Genomic DNA, 10,024 nt, shown 5'->3' with positions numbered 1-10,024 from the left:
TACGCCGAGTATCATTATCGAGTCGACTCGGAATCTCCGTGTTTTTGCTATTTTCTTGTTATTCACAGTCGCCACCGTCAAAGTTTCTCACGTTCTCTATCGATATCTTCAACGAAATTCTAGATTTTCCTCAAATGTTCTCTTCTTCGTCTTCAGTAGATGGCGACGAGGCTCTTCGACGAAGCCGTATCCTTTCAAGCAAGCTCTACCTCGATGTCCCTCAGTTCAAGGTAACCTAGATATACTTGTGTATTCGAGTGCGCTTTAAAGGGAGCTTCTGGACTGAGAATGTGACCTATCAGGCTCCAGTTATCTATTCGAAGTCGTACAATATAGCTTTCCTGGGAATAGAGAAATTGTAAGTAAACATACTTTTCGTCACTTAAACCCAATTGCTTCTGTCCATTATTTTATTTTAGGTTAGGTTGTTGATAATTTAGTTCACTCTGAGAGTTCATATGGTCATTTTTTCTAAATTAAAAAAAAAAAAAAAAGTGTCATAAGATTATATTTTGTTGGTATGATTTGGGACAAAGTAGAAGCATTAAAATCTAGATTGTAGATATTGTCACATCATTTTTGGGTATTGTATGGAACAAAAATGAAAAATTAGCTGAGCCACAATTCTGCAGACGCACAAAAAAAGGCGAGACAATTCGATGTTAAAAAGCTTTGTGGGCGGGGGCGGGGCTAATATTTGCTTTTCTTGATATCTCCTCTACTGACACGACCTTTTTCTTACGTGAGAGGGTTTATATTGGTTGCCAATAGTAGTGTCCAGTCCATTGGTGTCGTTAACTGTTACCGATGCAGGCACCCATTTGATTCATCTAAATGGGGAAACATTTGTCGACTCCTTATTGCATCTGGAATTCTAGACAAAAGTTGCATTGTTGAGCCTCAGGAGGCTTCCAAGGATGATCTCCTTGTGGTAATGTCTATCTTACTTGATATGCTTATGAAGCTGCATGCTCCCATCTCCGGAATTTGAATACCCACCCACCCAAAAGTATCAAGTCAATTTTATTTTTCTGTCTTTTAACAGGTACATTCAGAATCTTACTTGAATAGCCTGAAGAATAGTTCGAAGGTTGCTATGATGATTGAGGTATTTTCTATTGGCTTTGAGGCTTGAACCATTTACTTCTTGTCCTCTATACTTTTTGTTGCCCCCTTTTCTCTAATGGCGGTTCTTATTGTCTCTCTTCTATCGAATCATGTGTCCAAACCATTATTCAAACGGCATAAAAATGATGTCTTTTGATTTTGTTATTTTTGTTGGTTCCATTGGGCAACTTGGTTTCGCTTGAGTTTCACAGAATTCTTGCCACTTGGTTGATATTTGTTGAGGCTTCAAATCAAACACTTGATGCAAATTATTTACTGTTTGAAAAACATAAGCATCGGTACCTCCAGTGGCACTGTTTCCCAATTGTCTGCTGCAGCACAAAGTTCTCTTCCCATTTCGAAAGCAGGTGTTGTGACTTATTTATTTCTTGCAGTTCTTTTAACTTCTCTGAAACTAGGGTCTCACATTTCACCACTTCTCTAATGATAGGTTGGAGGGACTATATTGGCAGCAAAACTTGCAAAGGAAAGAGGATGGGCCATTAACATAGGTGGAGGCTTCCATCATTGTTCAGCAGAAAAAGGAGGTGGATTTTGCGTGTATGCAGATATTTCTCTATGCATCCGCTTTGCTTTTGTTCAATTAAATATATCAAGGTATCTATGCGCTTCTATGCGCTTACAAGTTATTGTTTACTTCTAACTAACACTTGTATGATAACCATTTTTCATCCGCAAAATTTTCAGGGTGATGATCATTGATCTTGATGCACATCAAGGAAATGGTCATGAAATGGACCTTGCCAATGACGGTATGGTCCAAAATTTCTCTCTTTCTGGTATATGAATTTCCCACTCTCGCTGTAATTTGAGTATTTTATGGCAGACCGAGTCTATATCCTGGATATGTACAACCCGGGAATATATCCCTTTGTAAGTCATACGTCCTACGTTTCCCATAAGTTCAGTTTACACTTTAGTATATATATAATCTTGCATTCATAAAATAACTTTTCTTCTCTGCTCCTGCTTCTCATCCATCCGTACTGGTTTCACGCTGCCAAGGTCCTGAGTTTTAACGTACATTTGGTTTATCATTGTACTTTGGTATTGCTCCAAGTTTTATACGCTATTGTGGTGATGGGCTTAGCCTGAAAAGCAAATATCTAAAATTCTTTATTTCTTTCTCCAAGCAGATAGCCATAAACCTATTAATCTGCTGGGACATGAAGCACTGGTATCAAGCTTTTTACCACATCTGCATGACTAATCAAATGTACAGGAAACCATTCTATTGATAGCATTAACCTTTTAATTAGAGATGCTGTCAAGGGACTATCAGACCTAAAAGCCTAAGTATTTTAAAGGAGGGCCATGCAGGGTCATCACCATCAACATCATCATCACTAACCCCCCTCCTCACGGCTTTAAGTGTGGAGAAATTAAACTTGTCATACCCTGTGCTGGATTTTATTGTAACTAGAATGATGGTGTTGGTAAATGCCAATGATTGGACTCCCTATTGTTTGGTCGCTTTAGTACTGTGTGACATAATATTTCAACCCCAATGCTTAAGTTGTTAGGAGAAAAACTAGCAACGTTGCCGTTGTCATCAACATCTCAATAAGTTCCTTGTTTTTTGGCTCTAATAGGTGTTTTTCGTTATTATTTTGGAGGTTAACAAGTAGTAGCAATTTTGAATTAATTCGAGAAGTGCATGTGTTCTGATATGTGGCTGTCATCCACCTAACTCTTCTTTCCTACTTTCCATGTTAGGATTATGAGGCCAGAAGATACATAAATCAGATAGTTGAAGTGGAGGTATATATTCATTGAGTGAACATATTTTATCGTATATGTTTCTATCCGCACATATAATGATAAACTATTATTTCTTCCCTTTCCTTGACAGAGTGGGACACGTACAGAGGATTACCTGCAGAAATTAGACAGAGCACTTGAGGCATGTTAATTCTTGCATTGTTACTGGAACCTTGAATGTCCTATTATATTGGCTGGCTTGAATAATTTACTGCCCAACAATTGTTATGAATATCAATGCAATTTTTAGTATTTTATTCTAGCAAGGGTAGGCAGAATATTTTGTCAAGTTTCTAATTCTAGGTGATCGCCAAAGTTTAAAATGATTGTTTTATGTATTGATTTGTTTCTTTCCATGTAATTAAGATTGCTGGCCATATGTTTGATCCTGAGTTGGTCGTTTATAATGCTGGAACTGACATTCTGGACGGTGATCCATTGGGAAGGTTGAAGGTAATGTCATTCATGGATTCACTTCATTGCAGTATAAGATGAACCCCCTAAACTTTAATAGCTTGGCCATTATTTTCTTGATATGTGGTTTCCTTGAGAAAGTTGTAAGTTGTTAATATGGGATTGCGTTTATTGTTGGTTTTTTCATCATTTTCTACAGTGGTTATTATAATGGTTTGTACATGCAGATCAGTCCTGAAGGAATTGCTCTTCGGGATGAAAAAGTTTTTCAATTTGCGTGTGAGAAGAAGGTTCCAATTGTCATGCTCACATCAGGTCATTCCCCCATCCCCTTTTCCCTCTCCCAAATATAATACGAAACACAAGGGCCCTGAAAACTTTTTTTCATTGGATCCCATGGGCATGAAAACCTTTTATCTCTTAAAAATGACCCGAACCTAAAAATTATAATCACATTAGAATGTGACTGTTTTGCAGTAAAATAGTCATTTTTTTTTCAAGTCACTGCTGAATGACCATATTTATTCTTTTTGCCTGTTGTGTATATTGTTCGGATCTTTTCAGTATCAAATTTGATAGTGAGGGTGTCCCTGATAGTTCGTCCCGATCTTTTCCATATTCCATGCGGAAGTAATTGTATCACTGGCGCCAAGATTACTTATTGTAGAACTTGCACGGAACACTTCTTTTTAAGTGTTTCGTCAACTTATCGCAATGCCTTGCTGGTCTTCCATTTCAGGTGGTTACATGAAGTCCAGTGCAAGAGTCATCGCAGATTCTATAGTCAATCTTTCGAATAGATGTTTGATCGATACTAGACAAAGTTCAAAGTTTAAATAAGATGCTGTGCAATTCCAGGTCCGTGGCCAGAGTTTCCAAAGCATAATCTGGATCAGAATGTTGCTGTATAAGTTGAACTTCAGTGTATAGTTTCCCCCTCCTATAAAGGAGGTGCAATATAGATCTGAGTTGCTAGTTTTTATCTGTTGACGTGAAAATGGAGTCTGCATAAATGAGTTATGTTTAGTGAATAATTTTTCACTTTGAAGCATTCAATCAACTCACCCATCATCTTCCAAAATCACCTCTGGTTATCACAACAAAATAAAATAAAATAAAATAACCTCTGGTCACCCTTGAAATAGACGATGGCAAGTTAATCACGTGACAACACGTGGGCTCATTTTTCCTTTTTTCAGATCAGAAGACATGAATTATAAATTTACATGCATCATAATTATTTGTTTTTTTTTTTTCAATGAACTGCCATATATTAACATAGATTCTCTGTAATGATAAGAGGATCCCTTGAAGAGAGAGACTGTGTTTTACCATTTTCTCCGTTTTAGTGGTTCCTCTACCCACTGAAGTAGGTCTAGATCTGTCATGTATGGTGCAGAATAAGTGTAAAATTGAGATCAAATATCGGAAGGCTCTGCAATACCCAGTTCAGCTCTTCCATGACAGAGTCAATGGCTGTTTGACGGAGGCCATATATCCATTGTTCTTATACTTAACCCCCGCCGAACTTGATGAGCGATGACTATTTCAATGACGCGATGACAAAGTGCATTACCTCAGCATTTGAGGCAGGACATGACTGTTCGGAAGAGAACTTGCTTAGTTTAGCTGAGAAACATGGTTTCTTTGTTCTGTTCATGTCCGCGAGATGATTAAAAAATTGTGCCTAACACGACGTTAGGAATATGCCATCATCTAGTTGATCGGTGGACGTGATCGACCATTACAATGGTTGATTGCTTCATTTGAAAGCGTGAAAAGGTAAATAGCAAAATTTATCAATCAACTCACAGGAATAAATGAGGATGGAAGACAATTGACATGGAGGCAATGAAAAGCTCACGTTCGCACTCACGAGAGGTGACAGACTATGCGGGAGCTGTCGGCCATTGAGATATGAACCGAACAGGGTCCTATCTGAAAACATTTGCGCCTCTTCTCTGATAATTCAGGGACCGATCTGAAAGGATTATGCTAATCAATTCTGGGTCCGATCTTTAAGTCAGTGTTCTTACTTTTTTTTTTTTTGGACTGAAGGGCAGTGTTCTTACTTTTAATAATGCATGTAAAATCACACGCATTCACGGCTACATACATAAAAGTTCATACTCTCTCATAAAATTTAAATTTAATTAATTATAAATATTTTAAGATTTCAGTTTCCAACTTAATTGAATCAGATTAATCAGTCATTTCACATATCCTTTATTTATAAGAATGATAATTAAAATATCCTATTTTTTTCCTTAAATATGGTTACATTATATTTAATAGTTCTTCCATTTAAAAATTAGTTGCCCTTCATGTACTTCAAGGGAGATTAATCCCACCACCACCCCACCAGCAGCAAAGGATGCTCTTCGTTTAAAGAAAATTGTCGTTCATTTTTCTATCCTATAAGAAATTATATCTTCTTTTTAAATATCATACTAAGAATGACTAAGTTGATGTTAAACTGAATATGAAATATTGATTGTATTTTGAATATCATAGTAAAAATGATTTTACAAGTTTGTTTTTTTAGAATATGAATTTTCATAAGAAAACTAATTTCTTAAAAAATTATTAAAGAATCAAATCTTTATATGTAGAAAATAACAAAATTAATTTAACAAAATATGATTAGAAATAGTGTGATTTACCTCTTTGGTTGAATTAGGGAAAGAGATTTAGAGAAAATCCATAGAAACAGAGTGAAATTTTTATTATAGGAGAATGTACTAGTTAATTTTTTTTAACAATGTACTTATTCCGATTTTTAATATAATAGTTATTGACTTATTTGAATAAATTAAGAAAATTAGTTATATTAGTTATTTATAATAAATAGATATTTTTCCTGAAGTATCGTTACTAGTCAAGTGTGTTGGCTAGAGTTATTATTATTATGATAACTATTTTGAAAAAAAAATAGATAAACATAAAAGATAAAGTGCATTGGAGTTTTATATTTAAAATTAAAATAAAAATTAAACGAGCTCTTATATTATATTATGATTCAAAAGTAATACTAGTTTTTTTTTTCTGTCTTTCTCATTTTCCCTTATTTATAAAGCCATTTTATGCTATTCATTCTTGTCAGGGGTGAGTATTCGGTTTTTCAGTTCGGTTATTAGTGATAACCGAATTAATAGAATAATCGAATAAAGTAAATTTTAAACACCGAACTGAAACCGATAACCAAACTAACCGAAACCGAATTAATCAAAATATTTCAGTTCGGTTAACCGATTAACCGAAATATATAAATATAAAAATAATTTTAAATTAATAATAATAAAACACAATTACAACAATTAATTAATAAATATTTTATCATTTAATGTGATTTATTACAATAATATTTACTATAACCATATTTATTGAATATAAATATATTTAAAGAGTTCACATAAACCCACATATATATTTATTAAACATAAATATATAATATATTTATTTTGGTTTTTCGGTTATAATCGAATTCTTTTTTTACTAACTGAACCGAACACCGAAACCGAATTATTACAAAAATAAAAACCGAATATGTAACCGAAAACCAAAATAACCGAACCGAAAAAATGAAATTAAATTCAGTTTCGTTTGGTTTTCGGTTACAGTTCGGTTTTGCTCACCCTTAATTCTGGTCATAAACTTTTATATCATTTTCATGCATGTACATTCTTTCCAATAACTTCCATATAATGTAAAAACTGTGGTTGCTAATTAAATAGAAATATATATGGGAAAATAAAAGAGTGTGATTATATTAATCACCTGAATTTAAAATTGTTAGCCGGATCAAGGACAAGAATTTTACAAAATAACCACCGGAGAAAAGGGTAGCATCGTCAAACGTTGATTTTGCGGCAAGTTGTCGTGCAATAAATTATGACTGCAAGTTGACCCTTCACCTCCCTGTCTCCCTGGTCCTCGTTGTTCTCACTTCTCAACTGCCCTCATCCTCTCTTGGCTGTTCCGTCGGAGGGCGCTGGTCACCACCTCAGAATCCGCTGCTAAACGGCCCTGTTCTCCTTATCATACGGTCGCCGGCGCAGCAATGTCGAGAAGTAGATCCCCATCGTCCTCTTATCACTGTCAATTGCTTGTCGTATTTATTCTTCTACTTCCTTTCTTCTCACTTGCTTTAAGGCCAGTTGTACCGGATCGGCTTGACCTTGTCAATACAACTGAGTCCAATGTCTCTCTGTCCCGGCCAAGAGAGGGCAGCTTCGCCGACATGATTGATCGAGCTCTGGAGCACGAGTTCACTGAGCCCGATCAAATTGAAGGTTCCTGGATTCGAGTTCCTTTTGTCTGTGTAACAGTTTTTGAAAATTATCTATTTCAGCTTGATTGTATGCTTCCTGAGGATTTCTTATGAAATCTTTACTATGCTATTTGTGCCATTTTATTTAATCTCTCCAGATCATGAAATCTGATCTGTGAACATGAACCATTTCCATGTCCTCTCTGCTCTTTGATATTTCCCTGGTAAAAGGAAGATTCTTCTAAATCCAAATTATGTGCATAGCTATTTTGATGCGGCTTATTATTTTGCATGTCATCTTTTCTCTTTTCCTTTCGGGCGCGCGCGCATTAATTTTCATACTTGATATATGTAATTGGAGAAATTTCAAATATGTATATCGTTACATTTATGTTGTCCTTTTGCCTCTTCGTGCCAGCAGTACCTGATAAAGGAGGCTTTAACAACAGTGTAGCAGAACAGCAGGTTTGTTATATCGTGATCCTTGATTTCAAAATTTGAATAATGATAATATCTTGATTCTATTTGAGATTATTACATTTGTTGATGAGATTGGAAAGGTTATATTACGAAGAACACGCATTTCACATTTGCTTCATGAGTCATATTCTGTGACCAACATTGAATCGTCTTCATATGGTATTTTCCGCGAGGAAAGTGCGAACGTAGATTCTTTGAATTTGTTATATCTCTGGTGTGCACGTCTCTCCTTGCTTTGTGATGTGAATTTTTCAAAAGAGTCGATCTGGCTGGGCGTCCAGCCCTTAGTTTGTGATTCCCTAGGCTTTAATCTTCTCAATTCCACTTCCATTCTATCAATATGTTAGATTTTCTGAGTTTGATAGGATGCTGAGTGTTTTTCATTGCCTTATGTGTGGACCAGGCAGTGCTGGAAACGGTGGCCAGAGTTAAGCCAAAAAAGAATGACACGAAAGAAGAAAAGTACATGTTTCAAGTTTTAAATTAGTTTGAGTGTATCTTCCAATCGCACGAATTGGCTTTCTGCAATTGAGCACTTAGTACGTACTTTTGTTTCAATACGGATAAGTATGCTTTTCTATTCTAACAGGTCATTTCAATTCCATCATGTATTCAATTTGGACAATGATAATAGAGCCGAAGATACCCCCATGTTAATAGATCGGAAGGTGAGGTGACACGTTTATAGGTTTTCCCTTTTAGTGATATTCAATTGGGTGTCTAAATTCTGAATTCATAAATTATACGCTTTTCTTACAGGACAATGTATTTATAATTTCTAACTTTAAATCCAAGTATCCAGTGCTGCAGCTAGATTTAAGGTAAATGTAATTAACTCTCTCTGTTTTCTAAGTACGTAGACTTGATTACTGATGTGAACTTGTTTTAACGATTGCATTGTAGATTAATTTCAGACCTTGTAGTTGCAATTGTCTCAGCAACTTGTGGCGGTGTTGCATTTGCCTTTGCTGGACAACCGGTCTGAACATTCTTGTTTTGAATTTAAATCTTGAGAACTGCAATCTTTGGTTATGCTGTAACATCTTTTTGCTAGAACTCTAACATAACAACCCCAAACTATAATTTTACAGGTTATTACTGGATATCTGCTAGCAGGCTCTGTAGTTGGACCTGGGGTTTTAACTTCATCAGTGAAATGGTGCAGGTAAAAGAATGTCAAAGTCTCTCTTCTCCTCTTTTTTTGTTTATATTTATCAAGATGGGTCTATCTACATCTTTGGTACACTTCAGTTGGACTTTGTTTTTGTGATGTTCTTAATGCGTGAGAAAAGATGATCGTAACACCTGACGAAATGCTGGATATTTATGTGCGACAATCTTGAAGCTCTGTTTCTTGTCCAATTATCTTTTATGCATTACTTGACCAGACATGACCTATCAATGAGAAAGTATTGAAGCAGAATACAAAAGTGTCATGCTAGCGTCTAAAAAGGACGTCATAATATGATTGTATGCTTATCAGATTTCAAAAACATTGTCTTATTTCCTCTGGAACTTTGTTCCTATATATATTGTCCATTGTATTCATGGCATGCTTGTAATTATGTTTCATGATACACATTACCGCCGAGTAGTTATCCTTAAATCAAAATAAATACTGTTTACGTATGTAGGTGGAAACTGTGGCTCAATTTGGTTAATATTTCTTCTGTTTGCATTGGGCCTGGAGTTCTCCATGACCAAGTTGGCTTATGCTTCTGATTACTTTTTCTTTTTCTTTCCGTATGCGTTTATGCAGTAACTCTGAATTAACTACCTGTTACCTCTATAATTTCAGCTTCGAGTTGTTCGAGCAGTTGCTGTTCTAGGAGGCCTACTTCAAATTTTTTTATTTATGTGCTTATGTGGAGTTGCAGCCTTGGTATTATTTTTTATGTTTTTAATTTACACTCTGAGCTTTCTCTTTGTTATTCGTCTTTATCACATTCAATTACTTATCGTGAGATTCAA

At 35.4% G+C, this 10,024-nt stretch overlaps 2 protein-coding genes across 2 annotated transcripts; both read left to right on the top strand.

Annotated features, from left to right (window-relative positions):
* LOC114761742 (histone deacetylase 2-like) lies at positions 1-4,363 on the top strand. The gene is made up of 13 exons (XM_028951171.1): positions 1-230; positions 303-358; positions 814-931; positions 1,046-1,107; positions 1,406-1,475; positions 1,559-1,725; positions 1,816-1,880; positions 1,955-2,001; positions 2,845-2,889; positions 2,981-3,031; positions 3,256-3,342; positions 3,531-3,618; positions 4,043-4,363. Exons 1-13 carry the CDS (start codon positions 135-137, stop codon positions 4,141-4,143), a joined length of 1,053 nt encoding a protein of 350 aa, XP_028807004.1. The 5' UTR covers positions 1-134; the 3' UTR covers positions 4,144-4,363.
* Positions 4,364-7,241: 2,878 nt separating this feature from the next.
* Positions 7,242-9,935, top strand: LOC114761736 (K(+) efflux antiporter 6-like; the record flags this gene model as incomplete). The annotated part of the gene is made up of 10 exons (XM_028951160.1): positions 7,242-7,373; positions 7,461-7,595; positions 7,995-8,038; positions 8,457-8,515; positions 8,643-8,721; positions 8,813-8,874; positions 8,957-9,032; positions 9,145-9,218; positions 9,688-9,757; positions 9,852-9,935. Coding segments are annotated over exons 1-10 (693 nt in total), but the record flags the coding sequence as incomplete, so codon positions are not given.
* Between the last annotated feature and the right edge of the window lie 89 nt (positions 9,936-10,024).

The sequence above is a fragment of the Neltuma alba genome, unplaced genomic scaffold (assembly GCF_004799145.2).
Source record: "Neltuma alba isolate B1F8T4 unplaced genomic scaffold, ASM479914v2 tig00011133_pilon, whole genome shotgun sequence".
Taxonomy (NCBI): domain Eukaryota; kingdom Viridiplantae; phylum Streptophyta; class Magnoliopsida; order Fabales; family Fabaceae; genus Neltuma; species Neltuma alba.
Note: the sequence above shows the minus strand (reverse complement) of the source record. Positions and strands in the feature narration are given on the sequence as shown.

Coding starts and splice junctions, on each gene's coding strand:
- LOC114761742 (XM_028951171.1), top strand. CDS start 135: ATGTTCTCTTCTTCGTCTTCAGTAGATGGCGACGAGGCTCTTCGACGA. Junction 231..302: donor TCGATGTCCCTCAGTTCAAG/GTAACCTAGATA, acceptor GTGACCTATCAG/GCTCCAGTTATCTATTCGAA. Junction 2,890..2,980: donor ATCAGATAGTTGAAGTGGAG/GTATATATTCAT, acceptor TTTCCTTGACAG/AGTGGGACACGTACAGAGGA.